General features: G+C 43.8%; 1 protein-coding gene across 1 annotated transcript; it reads right to left on the bottom strand.

Annotated features, from left to right (window-relative positions):
- Positions 1 to 2802: 2802 nt before the first annotated feature.
- On the bottom strand, positions 2803 to 25432 carry MRS2 (magnesium transporter MRS2). The gene is made up of 12 exons (XM_040432888.1): positions 25395 to 25432; positions 25161 to 25343; positions 19410 to 19483; positions 18721 to 18757; positions 13239 to 13351; positions 12623 to 12796; positions 11321 to 11451; positions 11110 to 11226; positions 6089 to 6241; positions 4971 to 5088; positions 4086 to 4199; positions 2803 to 3529 (listed from the first exon to the last, which is right to left on the bottom strand). Exons 1-12 carry the CDS (start codon positions 25414 to 25416, stop codon positions 3467 to 3469), a joined length of 1299 nt encoding a protein of 432 aa, XP_040288822.1. The 5' UTR covers positions 25417 to 25432; the 3' UTR covers positions 2803 to 3466.
- Between the last annotated feature and the right edge of the window lie 846 nt (positions 25433 to 26278).

Here is a 26278-nt window from a genome sequence, read left to right as displayed (position 1 = left end):
CCATCACGTGTGACTACCTGACAGAAAATGACAATGAATCCACATCTTTGCACAGATTTGGCCTTTTAAAGGCATGTGGTCCTAAAATTTGGATCAGCTGAAAAACAGCCTGTTTCAGTTTAATCGTTATTTATTAAATGAATGCTCAAAAAATGTTTTGTCTCACTCTCATTTCTTCTTGTTGCATGTTGAAGCTCTACTTGGAACCTTGTTAAGATCCAACAATGTAAAATATGATTTTTTGCCATTTTTCAAGTGGTCTTAAACTTTTGATTAGCACTGTATATGATACTGCAGCTCAGCGCTAGTTACCTATCCACCCATATATGGTACTGCAGCTCTGTGCTAGTCACCTATCCACCCATATATGGTACTGCAGCTCAGCGCTAGTCACCTATCCACCCATATATGTTACTGCAGATCAGCACTAGTCACCTATCCACCCGTATATGGTACTGCAGCTCAGCGCTAGTCACCTATCCACCCATATATGTTACTGCAGCTCAGCACTAGTCACCTATCCACCCATATATGGTACTGCAACTCAGCACTAGTCACCTATCCACCCGTATATGGTACTGCAGCTCAGCGCTAGTCACCTATCCACCCATATATGTTACTGCAGCTCAGCACTAGTCACCTATCCACCCATATATGTTACTGCAGCTCAGCACTAGTCACCTATCCACCCATATATGTTACTGCAGCTCAGCACTAGTCACCTATCCACCCATATATGTTACTGCAGCTCAGCACTAGTCACCTATCCACCCATATATGGTACTGCAGCTCAGCACTAGTCACCTATCCACCCATATATGGTACTGCAGCTCAGCACTAGTCACCTATCCACCCATATATGGTACTGCAGCTCAGCACTAGTCACCTTCCACCCATATATGGTACTGCAGCTCAGCGCTAGTCACCTATCCACCCATATATGGTACTGCAGCTCAGCGCTAGTCACCTATCCACCCATATATAGTACTGCAGCTCAGCGCTAGTCACCTATCCACCCATATATGGTACTGCAGCTCAGCGCTAGTCACCTATCCACCCATATATGGTACTGCAGCTCTGTGCTAGTCACCTATCCACCTGTATATGGTACTGCAGCTCTGTGCTAGTCACCTATCCACCCATATATGGTACTGCAGCTCAGCGCTAGTCACCTATCCACCCATATATGTTACTGCAGCTCAGCACTAGTCACCTATCCACCCATATATGGTACTGCAGCTCAGCACTAGTCACCTATCCACCCATATATGGTACTGCAGCTCAGCACTAGTCACCTATCCACCCATATATGGTACTGCAGCTCAGCACTAGTCACCTATCCACCCATATATGGTACTGCAGCTCAGCGCTAGTCACCTATCCACCCATATATGGTACTGCAGCTCAGCGCTAGTCACCTATCCACCCATATATGGAACTGCAGCTCTGTGCTAGTCACCTATCCACCTGTATATGGTACTGCAGCTCTGTGCTAGTCACCTATCCACCCATATATGGTACTGCAGCTCAGCGCTAGTCACCTATCCACCCATATATGTTACTGCAGCTCAGCACTAGTCACCTATCCACCCATATATGGTACTGCAGCTCAGCACTAGTCACCTATCCACCCATATATGGTACTGCAGCTCAGCACTAGTCACCTATCCACCCATATATGGTACTGCAGCTCAGCACTAGTCACCTATCCACCCATATATGGTACTGCAGCTCAGCACTAGTCACCTATCCACCCATATATGTTACTGCAGCTCAGCACTAGTCACCTATCCACCCATATATGGTACTGCAGCTCAGCACTAGTCACCTATCCACCCATATATGGTACTGCAGCTCAGCGCTAGTCACCTATCCACCCATATATGGAACTGCAGCTCTGTGCTAGTCATCTGAATAGGTCCAAGATGTAATACCATGCCTGGACAGATGGACCTGACTGTTTTGAATACTCTAGTGAGAATTATAGCGCCTTCATTCTTTTGAGTGGTAGAGGTCAGAATCCCAACTATAACACATTGGAGGCCTATACTAAGGCTAGTTAAAAGCTGGAAACCCCTTAAAGTGGTTGTTGCATTACAACAACTTACCATTGGAAAGGGGATACGTGATAGGTGGGGTTTTACCCCTGCAAGTGTGTCCTAATAGTGGAATGTGGGCCTCGATTCTTGTGGGCTTCAGCAGTACCCCTCGCCAATCAGACACTTATAAGTTTCTGTAATGAGGCATCTCCTTTAAGCCATTTTATATTACATTTCCTATTCAGTTGGATTACATCAATGAGGGCAATTACCTGTGTTCTTTGCAAGTCTTAGGGCTCCTGAACGAGACAAGAAGGAAATTTAGTGGCCTACGGTGTCCCATAGGGCTAGATACAATGGGACTGCAATGATTCTGTGTATCACCATGGAATTCCCAGTAACCCCTTGAAGTAATGTGCTGATGAAACATGCCAAAATGGATATCTCATCTGTGCAGACTCCAACCAGTGGTACAGTAAAGCACCAGGAACTTCTATAGATGCCATATTGAAGGGGTTTTCTGAGACTTTCATTCTGATGACCTATACTCTGCTATCCGATCAGCTGTTTGAGAAGGCACTGGTGCTCACAGTAGCGCCGCGGCCTTTTTGCAGCTTATCCTAGACCGTGTGACGTCACATTTATCAGTCACATGGCTTAGATGCAGCTCCGTCCCACTGAAGTGAATGAAGCTGAGCTGTGATACCAAGCACAGCCGCTGATCTTCGGTGTGGATGGGTGTCGACATAAACATCTCAGAAAACCCCTTTAAGGCTCAGAAAAAAAAAGAAGTTGTGCACAAAAACTTTTTTTTTTTCATTTTACTAAATCTTGTTAAAAATTTCCCCACACTCCCAGCTTAGTAAAAGCATTAATGCAACATATTGTAACATAAGGCACAGAAGGATGTAACACTATACCACAGGCAATAAATAGATGCACGCATTATTTGTTTCAGATTAACAGCAGCATAGTCCAGCGGGGCGAGGTACTTGAGGTGTCCTTAAGGCACTGCGGTAAGTGACTATCCCCCTACAAAAATGAAATATCACATTAACTACCCATGTACCTTAAAGTAGTATCAGTTTGCAAATCTAGGTATGTTCCAGTCACGTAAAACTGATGCTTTGATGACATTTCTTTCTACAGAAGCTGTTTGTATGATAGAAAATAGACACTTCCAAAATACTGTGGAATGCACATGAATGCCATACAGAGGAAAGCATGTCCTCCGAGTAAATGGGTGGCTCAGGGATATAACTATGCATGATGGTACCCAAGGCAGACTGGGCATACTCCTATACCCAATATGATTTACACATCCTTTAGTGTGTAATCGGAGGGCAAAACGGAGTAGTAACAGTCACGCGGTGGAGCAGTTGTCTGGTAGGTCTAATGCCCATAGGTTTCTGCCCTCGTGAGGAAAATTACACTTTAGGCCCATTTGTTGCATCTGCTCTTCCAATTAAGGGAAATGCCCTCTTCCAGATCTAAAAACGAAACAAAAAAAATAAATAAATTACATTTAAAGAGAATAGATACAAAAACTGTAAATGTGATTTATATTTTCAAGCCTAGATTGATCTATTTCGATCTATATATTTTAAGTCTGACTATGTATATCTAAATATGCTTACCAATAGCTTTATAAAAAAAAAAAAATACTAATATATATATTAAAGGGGTTGTCCGGCCTTGGAGCCAAAAAACCCTGGGATCCTCCCCTGAACATAACAAAAAACCCCACTCATCTGCTCTGTTCCTGGCCACTTCTAGTCCTCGCAGGACCAGGATACCTCAGCGGTCACAAAAACTTGAATGCTACGTCACATCACTTATGTACCGTTCAAGCCAAGGTCGGACAATTCCTTTAATATACATCCAGTAGACTATATATAAAATATTCAGAACAGGCTAGAGCTGTTGCTCTAAAGTGATTTATTACATACCACACATAGGAAACATAAAATACATTATTACAGCATGTGGTACTATAATTCTTTTTCTTAACTTTTACATTTTCAACTAGCCCAGAAGCTAACATACCGATGGTGGCTTTGATGGCTCCAGATGTCTTCCAAGAAAGGAGAGCAAGCGTCTCCAGATCAGGCCACTTCCCAGGAACATAACTCCTGTAATGAACCAAAACACTTGGGGATCCTAAAATGAAAAAAGAAAAAAACACATTGAAATGTGGAAGCAAATTCAAAAGGAAACTCATTTTATTTTAAAATATCGTATCGGAAAATGGCAGTGCGTCTTATGGAGTGAATACTAATAATTAGTACAGCAGGACTGGGGAGTGGTGAATACAGCACTTCTTGTGCTGGCTCTGTACTCACCGCTCCCTGGTCTTCATCTGCTGGCGTTGCACACTGTGCTGTGACCTGTGCACAGAGTGAGGACGTCAGCCCGCTCTGACCTCATGCTGTGCGACATCAGGTCACAGCACAGTGCGGCAGGAAGAAGATCTCCTGGGTGGCAGCGTTGTCAGGAGCAGGAAATGTGAATACATTTTATTCCTGATCCGAGGTCTGACAATCCCTAGGGGTCTGACCGGGGGCCTCATCTGAGGTCTGAGACACACTGGGGGTGTCATTGGGGGTCTTGACAACACTGAGGGTTAGATCTGAGGTCTGGGAATCACTGGGAGTCTGAATGGGGGTCGCATCAACACTGAAGGGGGGGGGGGTCTGAAGATTTTTTTTTTTTTATTATTTTCCTTCTTTAAAACCTAGGTGCTACTTAGGGGCAGGTGTGTCTTATAGGGCAAAAATACAGTAGGGTTAATGTGAAGCCCAATGTTAGACATCATAATGAACGGTGTAGTGTGTGCAGAACTGCTCATTTTTAGTTTTAAAAACTCCAGATGGAGATACTGATAAAAAACATTCGACAACTCAGGAAAAAAAAACTAAAAAACCATCAAACCTCTTCAAAAGTGGACTCCAAGTTCATCCCAAAAGCCACTCCAATTAGACCAAAGAGAGAAAGGGAAAAGGTTCCCATGGTCAGCTGCAAATTGAGTCTCATCATCACATTCCGATGACTGGAAGATAAAAACGTGGGCAAAGTTGATGCTCCAAACACTAAATCCTGGGTGCATGTAATATTAACTGTGTGTACAAGTGCTGATCAAACGATAAGAGGCACAACTTATAGATGCTTTCCTTAAATTAATGACAGAGTCACTTTAAAGTAGGTCAGTCTGCTTCATATTCCCTGCGCAAGGGCAGCATACTACAGCTACAGGTCCGTACTCCAAGTAGACCAGAGGCATCCAAACAAGTTTTGCTGTTTGGCTACTAACACTCTGGACTCCTAACTTATGGGTAAGGCATATCCATGAGGACAGCGCTCCCTCACCCATCACTGTAGTGACGGACAGATTGCTGTATATGGTGTATGAGAGCAATTCATCAATCAGTGCACTGCAGGGTGGGAGAGGCAGGAGGAACTTTATCCTCATGAATACACCAAACTACATGTCTAGCGAATTCTCTCAGTGCTCCTAGTAGCCAGATGGCCGAACATTTTTAGTGCCACTTTAGCTATAAATAGTACATACCTGCAGCTGTAATATGCTGCAGTTACATAAGGCAGCATATTAAATTGACAGATTTGCTTTAAAGGGGTTGTCTGGCCTTGGAGCCCAGACCCCTATAACGGGTCCTTTAACAAAACATAAAAAAATTATAATAATCCACTTACCACAGCTGCTCCGTTCTTGGACACTTCCGTTTCTGCAGGATCAGGAAGTGGCTTGGCACCGTGACTGCTGCGGCCAATCACAGGTATCAGCAGTCACATCCTGTGACGTGATGTATCGTGAACAGAGCAGCGGCTGGACTGCATACAGGTTAAATTGTGTTTTCTTGTTAAGGGACCCAGGTTATACCCAAAGGGGTTGTTGGCTCAAAGGTCGGACAACCCCTTTAAAAAATAATAATACACTGACAATAGATACGCTTTCTGATTCCTAAGAAAGGATAACTGCCAATATCACTGTGTGCACAGTACATATGTAAGATAATGACATGAGAAGCAACCTGTCCAAGTTGATAAAAATCACACTTTCGGAGTCATCAATCAGCACACGCAGCTCTCTGGCCACATTTGCTAGATCTTCTGCTTGTCTGTAATAATTCTCAAGAAGCAGCTCCATTTCTTCTGTGTGATCTATCCGTGAAGCGCTCTCTTCACTATAAATGACAACATTACAAGTTATATATACTGTGAAATTATCCTTCACCACATATTTACTTATCAGTCCTCATAAAGATCCCCATTTCAAGAGGACCCTTCATGGGTTTGTAGTAAGAGAGGAGACGCAGTCTCTCTCTGTGGGCGTCTCCTTCTCCCCTGGCTGTAGCGCTGTCCAATCGCAGCACAGAGTGTCATAGCCAGGGAGAAAAAACCTCTGGCTGTGACGCTCTGTGCTAAGATTGGGCAGCGCTACAGCCAGGGGAGAAGGAGACGCCCACAGAGAGAGAGAGTGCGTCTCCTCCCCATTGCTCCGATGCTCAGTATTAGCAAACTGAGCGCAAAATTTGCGGGGGGCCATTACATAGTGCAGGAGCGCAATTAAAAAAAAAAACAGGCAGGATGGCAGCATCAGCGGGGGGTACCCCGCAGGTACAGATATTTATCTCACTTACTACAAACCCATGAAAGGTCCTCTTTCAACTTAAAGGGTAACTGTCATGTTTTCATAAAAAAATTTTTTAGCATATGTTACTGCTGCAGCAGCATTATGCATAAAGTAATCTTTAGTTTCTTCACATACCAGTTTTCCTTGAGTTTTTCCCTTAGTTACAGCTGTTTAAACATTTACAATATGAAGACCTTCTTAAGATGGCTCCTCTGCCAGTTCTCTGAGGCCAAAACTGCTTTCCCTCACTTCCCATACACACTTGCTGTAGCCAGCAGCTCCCTGCCAGGCAATCACATTGGATTACTGAGAGACACGCCTCCTCACTCTGAAGCTTAATGCAGGCAGGAAGTATGAAGGACCGCCCCTCTGTCTTCCTGTCAGACAAGCCATAGCAACTGTCTTTTAACCCCTTAAGGACACAGCCTTATTTCACCTTAAGGACCAGGCTATTTATTGCAAATCTGACCAGTGTCACTTTATGTGGTTATAGCTTTAAATATAGCTTTAAAACGCTTTTACTTATCCAGGCCATTCTGAGATTGTTTTTTCGTCACATATTGTACTTCATAACACTGGTAAAATGGAGTAAAAAAAAAACATTTTTATTTATAAAAAAAATACCAAATTTACCAAAATTGTTGAAAAATTAGCAAATTTCCAAGTTTTAATTTCTCTACTTCTATAATACATAGTAATGCCTCCAAAAATAGTTATTAGTTTACATTCCCAATATGTCTACTTCATGTTTGGATCATTTTGGGAATGCCATTTTATTTTTTGGGGACGTTACAAGGCTTAGAAGTTTAGATGCAAATCTTGAAAATTTTCAGACATTTTCAAAAACCCACTTTTTAGGGACCAGTTCAGGTCTGAAGTCACTTTGTGAGGCTTACATAATAGAAACTATCCAAAGTGACCCCATTCTAGAAACTACACCCCTCAAGGTATTCAAAACTGATTTTACAAACATCATTAACCCTTTAGGTGTTCCCCAAGAGTTGATGGCAAATGGAGATGAAATTTCAGAATTTAAATTTGTTGGCAAATTTTCCATTTTTATCAATTTTTCCCACTAACAAAGCAAGGGTTAACAGCCAAACAAAACTCTATATTTATTGCCCTGACTCTGCAGTTTACAGAAACACCCAAAATGTGGTCGTACACCACTGTACGGCCCCACGTCAGGGCGTAGAGGGAAAGGAACGCTGTGTGGTTTTTGGAAGGCAGATTTCGCTGGACTGGTTTATTTACACCATGTCCCATTTGAAGCCCCCTGATGCACCCCTAGAGTAGAAACTCCAAAAACGTGACCCCATTTTGGAAACTATGGGACAAGGTGGCAGTTTTTTTGGTACTATTTTAGGGTACATATGATTTTTGGTTGCTCTATATTACACTTTTTGTGAAGCAAAGTAACAAAAAATAGAAATTCTGAAATTTCATCTCCATTTGCCATTGACTCTTGTGGAACACTGAAAGGGTTAACAAAGTTAGTAAAATCAGTTTTGAATACCTTGCGGGGTGTAGTTTCTTAAATTAGGTCACTTTTTGGAGTTTCTACTCTAGGGGTGCATCCGGGGGCTTCAAATGGGACATTGTGTAAATAAACCAGTCCAGCGAAATCTGCCTTCCGAAATCCATATGGCATTCCTTTCCTTCTGCGCCCTACCGTGTGCCCGTACAGCAGTTTACGACCACATATGGGGTGTTTCTGTAAACTAAAGAATCAGGGCAATAAATATTGAGTTTTGTTTGGCTGTTAACCCTTGCTTTGTTACAGGAAAAAATGGATTAAAATGGAAAATACCTGTTTTGGCACCGTTTTTATTTTTTATTATTTACAACGTTCATCTGACAGATTAGAGCATGTGCTATATTTATAGAGCAGGTTGTTACGGACGCAGGGATACCTAATATGTTTAATTTTTTAAATTTATTTAAAATTTACACAATAATATCATTTTTGAAACAAAAAAAAATAATTTTGTGTCTCCATAGGCTGAGAGCCATATTTTTTTTATTATTTTTGGGCGATTGTCTTTGTTAGGGTCTCATTTTTTGCAGGATGAGATGACTGTTTTAATGGTATGATTTTGGGGTGCATATACCTTTTTGATCGCTTGCTATTACACTTTTTGTGATGTGAGGTGACAAAATTATGGCTTTTTTTTCACCATTTTTATTTTAAATTTTTACGTTGTTCACCTGAGGGGTTAGATCATGTGATATTTTTATAGAGCAGGTTCTTACGGACACGGCAATACCTAATATGTGTACTTTTTTTTTTATTTATTAAGGTTTTACACAATAATATCATTTTGAAACAAAAAAAACTTGTTTTAGTGTCTCCATAGTCTGAGAACCATAGTTATTTTTTATTTTTTGGGCCATTGTCTCATGTAGGGGCTAATTTTTTGCGGGATGAGACGACGGTTTGAATGGTACTATTTTGGCGTACATATGACTTTTTTTGATCACTTTTATTACCTTTTTTGGGAAGTAAGGTGGGCAAAATTTCCATTTCATCATAGTTTTTATTTTTTATGGCGTTCACCGAGCGGGGAATGTAACATGACCGTTTTATAGATCAGGTCGTTACGGACGCGGTGATATATAACATGTGTAGGGAATTTTATATTTTTTATATTTAATCAGGGATAAATGTTTTTTTTTTATTTTTACTTTTTTAAAAATTTTTTTTACCCAGACCCACTTGGTTCTTGAAGATCCAGTGGGTCTGATGTCTGTATAATACAGTACAGTACACTATATAGTGTACTGCACTGTATTTCACTCACACTTTGTCTGAACAGATCTCTGCCTTTAGCACAGATCTGTTCAGCACCATGGACAGCAGGATGCCTGAGAAGGCGTCCTGTTGCCAGGGGAACCTTCCCCGTCTGCCACAACTGAGCAGACGGGGAAGGGGAGAGAGGGGGGCTCCCTCCCTCTGTGACCCCATCCTGTCCGGGGACTGCAAAGGCACAGCAGCCCCCCCGATGGGAGAGGGAGGGAGCTCCCTCCCCTTCCATACGGTGGTCCCTACGGACCGCGGCATGGAAGGGGTTAAAACGGCTGACAGATGTCAGCCGTTTGAATCAGAGTGTCAGCAACGAGCTGACACTCTGATTCAACCGCTCGGTCACAGGCACATAAACACAGAGGGCTGCAGGAGGGGGGGGGGGGGGGGGGTTTAACATTGAAATACAGCCACATGGACCGCAGGGATCAGAAACTTGCATAAGCGCTACAAACTGCAGGTCTGAATTGACCTGCGGTTTGTAGCAATCGGCAATGCAAAATTGTTGCACCAAATAGCAGGGTGCCTGCTAAATGATTTCAACAGGCACCCTGTTCCGATCACTGCCGGCCGTGCGGCAGTGATCAAAACTACACGGGACGTACGGGTACGCCCTGTGTCCTTAAGTAACAGGAATTCTAGGCATAGCAGTGGAAAGGGACAGAGGACATTAATGAAAGCTGTTATTATAAGGTGGGGGATTTAGTCAGCACAACCCTGTATGCAGGTGCACATAGCTATGGCGAAATACATATACAAACGCAAAATACAAATGCAATAGCACTCTGCAACCAGCACTCTGCCCAGCCTCTATGCTGGATGTTGAATGAAGCATTGGTGTACATTTTGGCCAAAGCGTAATAAGCAACTGACCACATCAAGGTCGCCTCTGAGTGGTCCCTAACACTAGTACCTACCTGTTATGGGCCATGATAGCCACACAAAGTCCAGGGAGCGCAGGTACAGCATGCATGCCAGGCACACTCTGCTTTTAACCCCGTCCATGTTGGTACTTGCATCCCTGGATCCGATGAAAGCTGTCACGGCACCGGACAGGGTTAAAAGCAGAGTGTGCCTGGCGTTCATGCTGTACCTGCGCTCCCTAGACTTTGTGTGGCTATCATGGCCCATAACAGGTAGGTACTAGTGTTAGGGACCACTCATAGAGGCGACCTTGACGTGGTGAGTGGCTTATTACGCTTTGGCCAAAATGTACACCAAAGCCTCATTCAACATCCAGCATAGAGGCAGGGCGGAGTGCTATTGCATTTGTATTTTGCGTTTGTTATTATAAGGTAATTACAGATATTTTGACAATCATTGACAGCCTAACTCAGGTATACATGCCTAGCTCTAATAAACTAGCAAATAAAAAAAACTAAATGACAGTTACACTTTAAAGTGAACCTGTCTGGGGATTTCCGATGGGTTTCCGCTATGACTGAAGGAGAGAAGCTGAGCTCCGTTTCATAGATTGACAGATAAATGCATAAATAAATTGATATTAGATAGAGCGAGCGAAATCACAAGCGAGAGATAGCTATAAAGAATTTGGAGCACTATTTGAAGTAAAAGCAGAGTAAATCTTGACAAGAATTTTGAAGGTTAATACATACAGCGCTTGAGGGTCAGACAGTCTGGTCAGACACAGCTCTTCTATAAGCTCATCTTCATCCAGGATTTCCAGAATGGCTTCTTTGAAAACTTTAACATCAGTTTCCAACTCCGATAGACTGTAAAATACACACAAGATAAATACACTGGAAAACTTTTATATATGTCCCCACCTGTTCAATGCAAAAGGCATCACTCCTATAATCTACTTACGTTTTCCCGTTCTGCAGCAGGACATGCAGTTTACTTCTATCTACAGACATAAGCTTGGGGTCCACCAAAGCTTCCAAAGTTTCTAGGATTTGAGGTTGTAAAAAATGAAGTCTTCCGTGCAGAGTGCTAATCTGGAGAACAACATTTGTATTACCGTAATATTACACAAGCCTGTGACATGTATTATACCTACCTACAGACAATTTACTTAAAAGGCTCCTGTCATTAGAATCATTGCCCTGAAACGGGCTGACCTGGGACATGGGCACAGGTCAGCAGAAATGGGCAGTCTTGGCCTCATCCCCAAGTGTGGCTTTATTTCTGAGAAAAATGAACTTTTGGGGGTGTTGCCATTAGTCCTAGAGGCTCTGTTCTCCCTACTGCTCCGCGTCCCCTGCACTTTGATTGACAGGACCAGGCAGTGTAAACGTCATCATGCCTGGTTCTGACTTCTAGTCTTGTGCCTTTGTTGTGCGCTTTAGTACCCGGCGCCGTACAGGGTAGAGGCTCACCGGCAGTTCTGTACTGCCCCGGGTACTGAAGCACACGGCAAAGGTGAAAGACATGGGTACCTTAAAGGGCTTGTCCACTCCTTTACTGCTAATGACCCATCCTCAAGATAGGCCATCAATTACCAGGGGATCTACATCATTTGGCAGTAGTATCAGAGTTACAGCTCTGTCCATTGGCTATTGGATATAGCTGATAACTGCAGCACTGCCCCCACTAAAGTGCTCCTTCCACTGCACAGTGGACAAAGATGTGTCGTTTTTGCACTGACTTGCGATGGAGCTACTCTGAAACAGCTGTAGGATCTCTGCCAATGAGATACTGGTTGCCTTTCCTGAGAATTGGCCATCAACATTAACGGGGTTCTGCAGTTTTTTTAAACTGATGATCTATCCTCTGGATAGATCATCAGCATCTGATCGGCCGGGGTCCGATACCCGGGACCCTTGCCGATTAGCTGTTTGAGAAGGCAGTGGCACTGGCAGTAGCGCCGTAGCCTTCTTACTGTTTACCGCCGGCCCAGTGACGTCACGACTAGTATCAATGGCCTGGGCTGGGCTAAACTCTGTTTACTTGAAGGGAGCTTAGCCCTGCCCAGGCCATTGATACTAGTCACTGGGCCTGCGGTAAACAGCGAGAAGGACGCGGCGCTGCCTTCTCAAACAGCTGATCGGTGGGGGCCCCGGGTGTCGGACCCCTGCCAATCAGATGCTGATGATCTATCCAGAGGAGTGGACAACTCCTTTAAGATCTGCTCATAACCACACTGAAAGAAGAAGAATGATGTCTTACCCTGTGCTGGAGGATTGCTTCCAGAGCTCTGAATTCAAAAGGTAAAGAATATGTGACTAGCTGTCCTTCTCCTGCTAGCTGAGGGGCAAGCTCACGGAGAAACCATTGCTCCAGGTGAAAGTTCCGATAATCCAATATTAGCAGATACTCCGAAGTAATAACAGCTTTTACAAACTGCAAGAGGGTAGAGGGAAACAAAAAGTTTTGCTTAGTAAACTTTACAATATGCAATGCTGAAATAGTAAAAAGGGAATCTGTCACCAGCGACCTTCTATGCAACTTCTTGCATAGACACATAGATGTGCTTCACCTGATTAAAATGCTATAATGAATTGATCTGAGGCCCGTACCTTAGTTATGATGCTTTTTCTTAATATGCAAATTAGGCCTTTGGTGCAACGATGGAGACACTAGTGCTCCAGGCCCTCCCTGGCTGCTCTGATTGACAGGGCCGGGCAGTGGCAAAGCAGCTATACATTGGCATACGTTTGGTAGATTTACATCAGGCGTATTCCCTATCACAATCGGAAATTTGTCTAAATTAAAATTTTTCTAGGTTTGGAAATAATCATTTTTACCCTGCGATTGTATCTAACTGGCATGTGGTTATTATTACCTCCATTCTTAAAATGATCTTGTTGTTTCTGGCATTGATGCTGACTAGATGCTGAAACCTCAGATCCCGTGCTTGAAGTCCCAACTCCTGATATAATTCTGTCTTCTTCCTCTCTGTCCAAAAAAAATAAAAATACAAAATCATAAATGGCAAACCCCGATATCTGTAGACAGAATTTTATATATATTGTTGTATGTGAATTATTATTAGAATGTATGGGCTCCGATGAGCCGAAGTAAGTTACTCACGAAGTAGCGCGTGATTTCGCGGAATATCTTCGGTAGTTGATTTTTTTTTTTTAAGGGTACTTTCACACTAGCGTTATTCTTTTCCGGCATAGAGTTCCGTCCTAGGAGCTCAATACCGGAAAAGAACTGATCAGTTTTATCCTAATGCATTCTGAATGGAGAGTAATCCGTTCAGGATGCATCAGGATATCTTCAGTTCAGTCTTTTTGCCTTTTCAGGACGGAGATAATACCGCAGCATGCTGTGGTTTTATCTCCGTCCAAAATTCCGGAACACTTTTCCCATTGAAATGCATTAATGCCGGCCCCGAGTGTTACGGCAAAACGGATTCGGCATTGCGGTCTGTGCATGCTCAGACCGCCCAAAAAAAAAACAAAAAAAAAAAAATGCTGAATCCGTTTTTCCGGATGACACCGGAGAGACTGATCTGGCATTTCAATGCATTTGTCTTACGGATCAGGATCCTGATCAGTCTGACAAATGCCATCAGTTTGCATACGTTTTGACGAATTCAGCGATGGAACTGCCTGCCGGAATCCTCTGTGAAAGTACCCTAACTGGAAAACCACTTTAAACCCGAACTCAGTCTTCAACATTCAAATACTGTACAGAGACAAATCTCCGTACAGTATTATTCCAAAGTTTTGAACGAAGCGACTTCGGATTAAGCACCTGACGCTCGCTTTGCTCAGCTCCAATTATTATATACACACAATCTGGGGCAGCTTTCTGGTGCAAATACATTGAAAAATGTCAGCGGGCTTCAGTCACCTTGAATCTTATACTGCAAACATCACAGAATTAATGTACTGATTTCTTTAACCTTTCGATGGTTTCAGCAGTCCTTTTTTAGAATGACACTATAAAGCAGTTTACATGGATATTATACTTCCTGACACCCCGGTATGACCACGGGCTACATTCATTTTATCAGGGATAAGATATAAAGCAACATTCAGGTTTAAGAGAAAAAATTTTTAAAATTGTTCACATTGTGTCACTTCAGCAAATGGCATTTATTATGTAGAGAAAGTTAATACAAGCCACTTACTAATGTATTGTGACTGTCCATATTGCTTCCTCTGCTGGGTGGATTTATTTCTCCATCCTATTACACACTGCTTGTTTCCATGGTTACGACCACCCTACAATCCAGCAGTGGAGGTCTATGTCCTTGTCGCGCCCAGTAAGGACATGTCCTTTCTTGGCACAGTGTCAGACTCCACAGTTTTTGACCCTGCTGTAAATCACAGCGGATGTCCCTTTGCTGTTTAGCGCCATTTAAAGTGGCTAAACAGTGAGCAGATCCACAGCATTCATGCTGAAAGAAGCGTGGCAGAAACCAGAGGGGTTTCTGCAGCAGAGTATGCGGAAGATACTGCCTTTGCTAAATCTGCCATGTAAACTGAGCATTAGGCGACGTTCACACTACCGTTAAAGTTTTCCAGCATGGAGTTCCGTCACAGGGGCTCAATACCGGAAAAAAAACGCTTCTCAGTTTTGTCCCAATGCATTCTGAATGGAGAGCATTCCGTTCAGTATGCATCAGGAGGTCTTCAGTTCAGTCCCTTTAGTGGTATTTTCTCCGGCCAAAATTCCGGAACACTTGCCGGATCCGGCATGAATTTCCATTGAAATGTATTAATGCCGGATCTGGTACCAAGTGTTCTGGAAAAACTGATCTGGTTTCCCGGTCTGCAGATGCGCAGACCATTAAGTCTGTGCAAAAGATAAATACCGGATCAGTTTTTCCAGATGACACGGATCCAGTATTGCAATGCATTTGTCAGACGGATCCGCAAACAAATGATATCCGTTTGCGTACGGATTTCCGGATCCGGCAGGCAGTTCCGACAGCGGAACTGCCTGCCAGATTCTTCTAACGCTAGTGTGAAAGTACCCTTAAATTTAAATTTCCATTTGTGGCAATATATTTCTGTGCAGCACAGATGCCTGGTCCTAGGGTGAATTAGGCCTCCTGCAGACGTGTGCTTCCCGTTGCCGTATTGCGGACCGCATTTGTGGATCCGCAATACACGGGCACCGTTCCGTGTGCATTCCGCATCACGGATGCGGACCCATTCACTGGGTCCGCAAATCTGGAGATGTGGAATGGTGCGGAACCGAAGCACGGAACGGAACCCTACTGAAGCACTACTATCTTTTTGCGGAACGGCCTGATCGTGGACCAATTAAAGTGAATGGGTCCGCGATCCACTGCGGCTGCCCCACGGTGGGTGTTCATGCATTGCGGCCTGCAATTTGCAGAGGCCTTATACTGACAGCTTTATGTCAGTATGATTCTGTTACAGAATGGTCAGGCAGAGACACACAGCGTTATCATTCATGATAATGCCGTGCTATTCTGTAGTACAGTCGTGGCCAAAAGTTTTGAGAATTACATAAATATTGGAAATTGGAAAAGTTGCTGCTTAAGTTTTTATAATAGCAATTTGCATATACTCCAGAATGTTATGAAGAGGGATCAGATGAATTGCATAGTCCTTCTTTGCCATGAAAATTAACTTAATCCCAAAAAAAAAAACTTTCCACTGCATTTCATTGCTGTCATTAAAAGGACCTGCTGAGATCATTTCAGTAATCGTCTTGTTAACTCAGGTGAGAATGTTGACAAGCACAAGGCTGGAGATCATTATGTCAGGCTGATTGGGTTAAAATAGCAGACTTGACATGTTAAAAGGAGGGTGATGCTTGAAATCATTGTTCTTCCATTGTTAACCATGGTGACCTGCAAAGAAACGCGTGCAGCCATCATTGCGTTGCATAAAAATGGCTTCACAGGCAAGGATATTGTGGCTACTAAGATTGCACCTCAATCAACAATTTATAGGATCATCAAGAACTTCAAGGAAAGAGGTTCAATTCTTGTTAGGAAGGCTTCAGGGCGTCCAAGAAAGTCCAGCAAGCGCCAGGATCGTCTCCTAAAGAGGATTCAGCTGTGGGATCGGAGTGCCACCAGTGCAGAGCTTGCTCAGGAATGGCAGCAGGCAGGTGTCAGCGCATCTGCACGCACAGTGAGGCGAAGACTTTTGGAAGATGGCCTGGTGTCAAGAAGGCCAGCAAAGAAGCCACTTCTCTCCAAAAAAAACATCAGGGACAGATTGCTCTTCTGCAGAAGGTATGGTGAATGGACTGCTGAGGACTGGGGCAAAGTCATATTCTCCGATGAAGCCTCTTTCCGATTGTTTGGGGCATCTGGAAAAAGGCTTGTCCGGAGAAGAAAAGGTGAGCGCTACCATCAGTCCTGTGTCATGCCAACAGTAAAACATCCTGAGACCATTCATGTGTGGGGTTGCTTCTCATCCAAGGGAGTGGGCTCACTCACAATTTTGCCCAAAAACACAGCCATGAATAAAGAATGGTACCAAAACACCCTCCAACAGCAACTTCTTCCAACAATCCAACAACAGTTTGGTGAAGAACAATGCATTTTCCAGCACGATGGAGCACCGTGCCATAAGGCAAAAGTGATAACTAAGTGGCTCGGGGACCAAAACGTCGACATTTTGGGTCCATGGCCTGGAAACGCCCCAGATCTTAATCCCATTGAGAACTTGTGGTCAATCCTCAAGAGGAGGGTGGACAAACAAAAACCCACTAATTCTGACAAACTCCAAGAAGTGATTATGAAAGAATGGGTTGCTATCAGTCAGAAATTGGCCCAGAAGTTGATTAAGAGCATGCCCAGTCGAATTGCAGAGGTCCTGAAAAAGAAGGGCCGACACTGCAAATACTGACTCTTTGCATAAATGTCATGTAATTGTCGATAAAAGCCTTTGAAACGTATGAAGTGCGTGTAATTATATTTCACTACATCACAGAAACAACTGAAACAAAGATCTAAAAGCAGTTTAGCAGCAAACTTTGTGAAAACTAATATTTGTGTCATTCTCAAAACTTTTGGCCACGACTGTACAGACCGCACAACCCCTCTCTCACACGGAGCGCGATTCCAGCAAGGGACACGCTCGTGTGAAAGAGTCTTTAAGGGTATAGACGTGCAATGTGGTAACTGGTGTCACTGGTTTTTTATAGCTGGAGCATTTATTTTCAATGTTTTACCTGTAAAGCAAAATGTGCAACCAACTGCCACATCATAAACAGTCATCAAACTGTGGTGAAACCAGATGTGGTATGAACTGCCCCAGAATGCACCCAAACTAGGCCCAAACCTTGTAATTTTGTCGCAAGTGGCATTTCTGAGCCGCCCCTCAGCACTTTCTGAAAAGGGGGCTTGATGAGGGGGGGACCCCCACATTTACCTACATTTGTAACTGTTTTTAGACGCAAATAAAGACAGAAATCTGCGGCAGCTCCAAACTACCCTAGATGTCATTCTGACTAGGGTTGTTTCGGGTATCGAATTTTCGATACCCAATCAATACTTTTGTCTGGTATCGGCCTCGATAACGGGATTTGCCTTTTTTTTCGATACTAGGCTTCGCTATTGCGCAGGCCAGTATCCGAGAACATTGAGCGCGCACAAAGCACAGGGCAGCAGGGACCGTGAGAGATCCTATTCCCCCTGATAGAGCTCTATTAGGGCGAATAGGACAAGGGATTAAAAGATCCCAGGTTCTAGCGCCTAAGGGGGGAAATAGTTATTAAATAAAAAGTAAAAAAAAATAATATAATAATAATTAAGTATAAATCACCCCCTTTCCCAATTTTACATATAAAATGTATAAAAAAAAATAATAAATAGACATAATACATATCACCATGTCCGAAAAGTCCAAACTATTAATTTTTTTTTTAAAAAGTCCTATGCGGTGAACGCTGTAACATAAAAAAATAAATAGGATTGGACTGTTCTATTATGGGCTGGACGTTCCATAAAATGCGGAATGCACGCGGCTTTTTTGGCGTTTTTTTTTTTTTCATGGTATCGAGTATCGCAATACTTTTTTATGTATCGAAACCGAATCTAAATTTTGGTATCGAAACAAGCCTAACTGACAGCTGATGATATGACGAGGCGCATCCTTCAGCAGCGTAAAAGGCCTTTCATAAATCTCCCGCAAAGACCGCTAAGCAATAGGAATGCCACTGGCGACCTTGCTGATTATCACCCAGCTTTCCCAGAAACAGATCTAACCATCAAACAGCTGAAATTGATTTTTTTTTCTTAATTTGGCAGAGAAGCAGGCGTCTAGGATTTACTAGGTATTTGATCATTTTATGGGGAAACACAGAATATGTCCGGGACTTACCAAATGACAATATGTTTCCTTCTTTGTCAAATTTCATCTGCAAATAGGAAACAGAACCGTTAGAATTCACCGATATCTCGGATTATACAAGAAAACGGAACAATACCTTACAATGGCATTCTGTCCAGTGGTAACAGTTATACCCTCTTCCCACCGACAAGATACAGAAGAGACGCGCGCTCAGCGGAAAGGGGTTATTCACACAGGCATATCCATTGTGAGGACCGGAAATTGCGTATCTGCAAAATACAGATGCGGTCTGCGTGCATCCCGCACTTTTCCCACTGAAACAATCCTATTTTGCAGACAAGGATGGCACACGTTCTCTCTTTTTACAGGAATGCGGAACAGACATACGGATGCGGACAGCACAGGGGGCGCGGTTCACATTTTTTGTGGGCACATTGAAATGAATGAGTCTGAGTGTGATCCGCAAAAATGCGTATTGGACGTGAACCGAAAATACAGTGGTGAGATCAGCCCCTAATAGTCAGGGAGAAGCAGTTTTATACAACATTGGGTGGGCGTATATTTCAGGCAGCACCCAAAATGATCGTTTCTGGGCAGCGATTGTGCTGTGTAAACCTGCCTGGAAGCAATGGACTGGTATGGCGGTAGGAGGAGAGGATTGCGGCATGTAAAGGCACCTCTACCCAACAATCAATTATACAGAAGATTTCATAACTTACCACAGAGAACACTGGAGCAACACTGGCCAACGTGGCTTGAGAGGTGTCCGACTGTGTATGGCGGCATACTGTACCTGAAGAACAGGGGATGTAAGGCACCAACATGGCAGATGCAGGAGATGTTACATACAGATATAATAGCAATTTTGCAGGAGATAAGTCCGGCTTGGTATAGTTGCCTTAAATGCCTGATCTCCTGGCAGCGGCCTCAGAGTACGGTATGACTGGTAAGGGTCTTTTCACACTGTGCTCGAAGTGTACACTGAAGGTTTCGGATGTCGCATACACTGGCATCAATACCTGTGCCAACCTATAGCAGATCAATGCTGAATGTGACCCTAAGGATGTGCATCCCGCATTTTCCCCTTCTGAAGGTGCTTTAAAAAGTGTTACAAAAGCCAATTCTTATCCAGAAAACGGACAAGTATAGGACGATTCATTTTTTGGACGGGCTGCGGAACGGAGAGCCCATGGTGCATTGAAATGGATGGGTCCGAATCTGATCCTCAAAAAACTGTGTGCTTGAGGCCTTAGGGTGGGTACACATCTGTGTTCTAGGTTCCGTTTTAAAAGGAAAATAACGGAATCCATAAGACGGAAGGACGCATCCGTTATGCTGCCCATTGACTTGTATTATGACGGAATGCAAAATGGAAGCCTTTAGAGGCATTCCGTTTTGATCTGTCTTGATAGAAGTCTATGGGGAATCATAACGGATCCGTCTGGTTTCCGTTATGCAGAAACTGAGAAAAAAGTCCTGTCGACGGGACTTTGTTTTCCCGTCTTGCATAACAGGACCCAGACGGATCCGTTATGATTCCCCATAGACTTCTATTAAAACGGATCAAAACGGAATGCCTCTAAAGGCTTCCGTTTTGACTTCCATCTTATGGATTCCGTTATAACCATTTTATAACGGAAAGCAGATGTGAACCCACCCTTACTATGGTCTATAATGGCGAAGAGGCATGCGACTGGTATCCAAGTATTGTTTGTGACAGTCGTGTAGCAGTGTCTCGCTATAACATGTGCCGCAACGCGAACCGCATTGGCAATCATCAGATACGATATCGCAATGGGACACTGTGTTTTGCCAACCAAACTGCCACTCCCCTGACACTGTCCGAATTCCAGTGGGGCAAACTATAATCACAAGGAAAATGTAACTGAAGTGAAACTTAAAGGGACACTGACAGGCCCAAAAAGCATATTTAGGTATACACTGCGTGCAGAATTATTAGGCAAATGAGTATTTTGACCACATCATCCTCTTTATGCATGTTGTCTTACTCCAAGCTGTATAGGCTCGAAAACCTACTACCAATTAAGCATATTAGGTGATGTGCATCTCTGTAATGAGAAGGGGTGTGGTCTAATGACATCAACACCATATATTAGGTGTGCATAATTATTTGGCAAAATGGGTCAAAAGAAGGACTTGACAGGCTCAGAAAAGTCAAAAATAGTGAGATATCTTGCAGAGGGATGCAGCACTCTTAAAATTGCAAAGCTTCTGAAGCGTGATCATCGAACAATCAAGCGTTTCATTCAAAATAGTCAACAGGGTCGCAAGAAGCGTGTGGAAAAACCAAGGACCAAAAAAACTGCCCATGAACTGAGAAAAGTCAAGCGTGCAGCTGCCAAGATGCCACTTGCCACCAGTTTGGCCATATTTCAGAGCTGCAACATCACTGGAGTGCAATACTCAGAGACATGGCCAAGGTAAGAAAGGCTGAAAGACGACCACCACTGAAACGTCAAGACTGGGCCAAGAAATATCTCAAGACTGATTTTTCTAAGGTTTTATGGACTGATGAAATGAGAGGGAGTCTTGATGGGCCAGATGGATGGGCCCGTGGCTGGATTGGTAAAGGGCAGAGAGCTCCAGTCCGACTCAGACGCCAGCAAGGTGGAGGTGGAGTACTGGTTTGGGCTGGTATCATCAAAGATGAGCTTGTGGGGCCTTTTCGGGTTGAGGATGGAGTCAAGCTCAACTCCCAGTCCTACTGCCAGTTTCTGGAAGACACCTTCTTCAAGCAGTGGTACAGGAAGAAGTCTGCATCCTTCAAGAAAAACATGATTTTCATGCAGGACAATGCTCCATCACACGCGTCCAAGTACTCCACAGCGTGGCTGGCAAGAAAGGGTATAAAAGAAGAAAATCTAATGACATGGCCTCCTTGTTCACCTGATCTGAACCCCATTGAGAACCTGTGGTCCATCATCAAATGTGAGATTTACAAGGAGGGAAAACAGTACACCTCTCTGAACAGTGTCTGGGAGGCTGTGGTTGCTGCTGCACGCAATGTTGATGGTGAACAGATCAAAACACTGACAGAATCCATGGATGGCAGGCTTTTGAGTGTCCTTGCAAAGAAAGGTGGCTATATTGGTCACTGATTTGTTTTTGAATGTCAGAAATGTATATTTGTGAATGTTGAGATGTTATATTGGTTTCACTGGTAAAAATAAATAATTGAAATGGGTATATATTTGTTTTTTGTTAAGTTGCCTAATAATTATGCACAGTAATAGTCACCTGCACACACAGATATCCCCCTAAAATAGCTAAAACTAAAAACTACTTCCAAAAATATTCAGCTTTGATATTAATGAGTTTTTTGGGTTCATTGAGAACATGGTTGTTGTTCAATAATAAAATTAATCCTCAAAAATACAACTTGCCTAATAATTCTGCACTCCCTGTATATGTGACAGTACAGGTCTTATAAAGTGTATTAGAATCATCTAAGTATCCCCCCTGTCCACCTTATAAATAGAGTAAAATGAAGTTTTATAACCTGCTTGAATCGTCTTCAAGGGGGGGTGTTTCATCTCAACTTGCGCCCAGCCAGCCTTGCCCCAACTGCGTTTGAAGCGCCGCCCAGCTCATCAATATTCACTTCGCTGGGCAGCTACTAGTGTCCCCGACGCAAGATCCGGCGCATGCCCAATACAATACTATGGGCATCGGCCTCCGGCTCATCTTCAGCACCCTCACTGGCCGGGATCGCATCGCGCCTGCGCACAGTCTGATTCTCAGAGGCCGATGCAGCCTCTGCTTTATGCGCATGCGCCGGGCACAGTTCATAGCAGCGCTTCAGAGCGCTGCTCTGTTACATCTCAAAAGGGGTTAATTAGTGCGCAGGCGCGATATGATTAGTGCGGATTAGTGCGCCGCCCAGCGAAGTGAATATTGATGAGCTGGGCGGCGCTTCAAACGGCAGTTGTGGCGAGGCTGGCTGGGCGCAAGTTGAGATAAAACACCGCCCCTTGGGCAGATTGAACCCGATTCCAGCAGGTTATAAAACTTCAGTTTACTGTATTTAAAAGGTGGACAGGGGGGATACTTAGATGATTCTCATACACTTTATAAGACCTGTACTGTCATATATATATACCTAAATATGCTTTTTGGGCCTGTCAGTGTCCCTTTAAGTTTTCCCCTAAAAATGGGACAGAAAGGAAAATTGGAGGCCAGGTTACGAACCAGGAAAATGTCTCAGCAGTGAAGTCTACATGACGTACATTAGAGGCAGTATAACACACAGTCAGTGTAGGTCTGTACATACATTCCAGGCAGTATAACATACAGTCAGTCAGTGTAGGTCTGTACATACATTCCAGGCAGTATAACATACAGGCACAGTCAGTGTAGGTCTGTACATACATTCCAGGCAGTATAACATACAGTCAGTCAGTGTAGGTCTGTACATACATTCCAGGCAGTATAACATACAGGCACATCTGAAAGGCTGTCGGCTATTCGCTCGGATACATTTGCTTTGTTTGAAGGAGTCTGGGAGCCCTGGTCGTCCTCTTCCCACTCTATTGATTTTTCCCTCTATCGTGAGCTCTGATAGTCATCCTAGATATGTTGTGCACTGAGAGGTGGTTGTGAGGTTAAGCCCTCTTTTTCCTGGTCGCCTCCTGACACCTGACCTATGTACCCTTATTTATGTTTTATTTTATGTATGTCTTTCTGTTCCTTATTTTATTTGTTTGGAATGTCCAAATGATTGGACTCCTCGTCCTTTGTTTTAAGTGCATTATTCTGTATACCTTATTGCTGTGAAAACCTAATAAATACCATTGAAACATAACATACAGGCACAGTCAGTCAGTGTAGGTCTGTACATACATTCCAGGCAGTATAACACACAGGCACAGTCAGTCAGTGTAGGTCTGTACATACATTCCAGGCAGTATAACATACAGGCACAGTCAGTCAGTGTAGGTCTGTACATACATTCCAGGCAGTATAACATAAAGGCACAGTCAGTCAGTGTAGGTCTGTACATACATTACAGGCAGTATAACACACAGGCACAGTCAGTGTAGGTCTGTACATACATTCCAGGCAGTATAACACACAGGCACAGTCAGTCAGTGTAGGTCTGTACATACATTCCAGGCAGTATAACATAAAGGCACAGTCAGTCAGTGTAGGTCTGTACATACATTACAGGCAGTATAACACACAGGCACAGTCAGTGTAGGTCTGTACATACATTCCAGGCAGTATAACATACAGGCACAGTCAGTCAGTGTAGGTCTGTACATACATTCCAGGCAGTATAACATAAAGGCACAGTCAGTCAGTGTAGGTCTGTACATACATTCCAGGCAGTATAACATACAGGCACAGTCAGTGTAGGTCTGTACATACATTCCAGGCAGTATAACATAAAGGCACAGTCAGTCAGTGTAGGTCTGTACATACATTCCAGGCAGTATAACATAAAGGCACAGTCAGTCAGTGTAGGTCTGTACATACATTCCAGGCAGTATAACATAAAGGCACAGTCAGTCAGTGTAGGTCTGTACATACATTACAGGCAGTATAACACACAGGCACAGTCAGTGTAGGTCTGTACATACATTCCAGGCAGTATAACATACAGGCACAGTCAGTCAGTGTAGGTCTGTACATACATTCCAGGCAGTATAACATAAAGGCACAGTCAGTCAGTGTAGGTCTGTACATACATTCCAGGCAGTATAACATAAAGGCACAGTCAGTCAGTGTAGGTCTGTACATACATTAGAGGCAGTATAACATACAGGCACAGTCAGTCAGTGTAGGTCTGTACGTACATTCCAGGCAGTATAACACACAGGCACAGTCAGTGTAGGTCTGTACATACATTACAAGCAGTATGACATACAAGCACAGTCAGTGTAGGTCTGTACATACATTACAGGCAGTATAACATACAGGCACAGTCAGTCAGTGTAGGTCTGTACATACATTCCAGGCAGTATAACATACAGGCACAGTCAGTGTAGGTCTGTACATACATTAGAGGCAGTATAACATACAGGCACAGTCAGTCAGTGTAGGTCTGTACATACATTAGAGGCAGTATAACACACAGGCACAGTCAGTGTAGGTCTGTACATACATTAGAGGCAGTATAACATACAGGCACAGTCAGTGTAGGTCTGTAAATACATTAGAGGCAGTATAACATACAGGCACAGTCAGTCAGTGTAGGTCTGTACATACATTAGAGGCAGTATAACATACAGGCACAGTCAGTGTAGGTCTGTAAATACATTAGAGGCAGTATAACATACAGGCACAGTCAGTCAGTGTAGGTCTGTACATACATTACAGGCAGTATAACATACAGGCACAGTCAGTGTAGGTCTGTACATACATTCCAGGCAGTATAACACACAGGTACAGTCAGTCAGTGTAGGTCTGTACATACATTCCAGGCAGTATGACATAGACTATATACTCACTGCTGGGTGGCAAGATCCATTGTCGCTGGGGTCCAGATCTCTGGGTACAAGCCATCCACCGACCCTGCAGGAAGCAGCCGGGGATGCCAGTGAAAGTCCTCGCCTGTCCGAGAAGCGCACTGTACCGCTGCAGCCTGTGCAGCCCCCTGACCACATCCATGACAGCCAGGCACCACACCAACTCACAAGAACGACTTGTACCTCATGACCCTCTTCGCACCCGGTAGACGTTCAGCTGCTCTCCAGGACTCCACATGGGTCGCCCAACCGGAAGCAAAGTTGGAGAGCTGTCATTGGATTTCGCCACTAGGGGGAAACTTGGGTCCACATTCTGTCTCCTCTGTGGAAGCCATGTTGTTGGAGACCGTTCGGCAGTGAAAAAGTGAACATAACATCGGTCCCATTACAGAGATGCCTGTGGACATAGAATTTTTGAGTGAAGACATTTTCAGTTTTTGCTTCAGCAGTTGGGAAGTTCTATTTGCCTTTGCAAGACACACGATTCTCTTTGCATTATGTACATTTTAGAACTTGTATAAACTCTAGCTGTATAACTTAGTTTTTTTTAAACTAGCTTTGTAACTTAAAGTCGTTATTTTGAAAGGGTTGCAAAGGACTAGGGAAAAACGGCTGCTTTATTGCAAAAATAGCCCCACACCTGTCCATGGGTTGTGTCTGAAGCCCCCTTTAAATAAAAAAAGTGAAAACTTTACTTAAAGGGGTTATCCATGTTCTATAATGCCCCCCATATGCCCGGGCCCCTCACAGAGGTTGCACTTACCTCGTTCCCCGGCACCCACATGGCTTCTCATACCGGCACGGCCGCTGTTGCACATCTGGAGTTGGGGGGCAGCCAATAGCAGGCCGCGACGGGAATGAGCCTTCCTAGCATCGCGGGTGACACTACGGAGGCTTGATCCTGTCACAGCCTGCTATTGGCTGCCCCATCCCCGACGCCGGATGTTTTAATCCGCGCAACAGGGAGATGCAGCTGTGCCGATATGAGAAGCGACGTGGGTGTCGGGGAACGAGGTAAGTACAACCTCTGTGATGGCCTGGGCATATGAGGGGGCATTATAGAACCGCTTTAAAGGGAACCTGTCACCGGGATTTTGTGT

The sequence above is a fragment of the Bufo bufo genome, chromosome 5 (genome assembly GCF_905171765.1).
Source record: "Bufo bufo chromosome 5, aBufBuf1.1, whole genome shotgun sequence".
In the NCBI taxonomy this organism is placed as follows: domain Eukaryota; kingdom Metazoa; phylum Chordata; class Amphibia; order Anura; family Bufonidae; genus Bufo; species Bufo bufo.
The sequence above is the reverse complement of the archived record's forward strand: the minus strand, read 5'-3'. Positions and strand labels throughout refer to the sequence as shown.

Coding starts and splice junctions, on each gene's coding strand:
- MRS2 (XM_040432888.1), bottom strand. CDS start 25,416: ATGTGGAGTCCTGGAGAGCAGC. Junction 18,758..19,409: donor TTGCTCCAGTGTTCTCTGTG/GTAAGTTATGAA, acceptor TCCTATTTGCAG/ATGAAATTTGACAAAGAAGG. Junction 3,530..4,085: donor AGCCATCAAAGCCACCATCG/GTATGTTAGCTT, acceptor TTTCGTTTTTAG/ATCTGGAAGAGGGCATTTCC.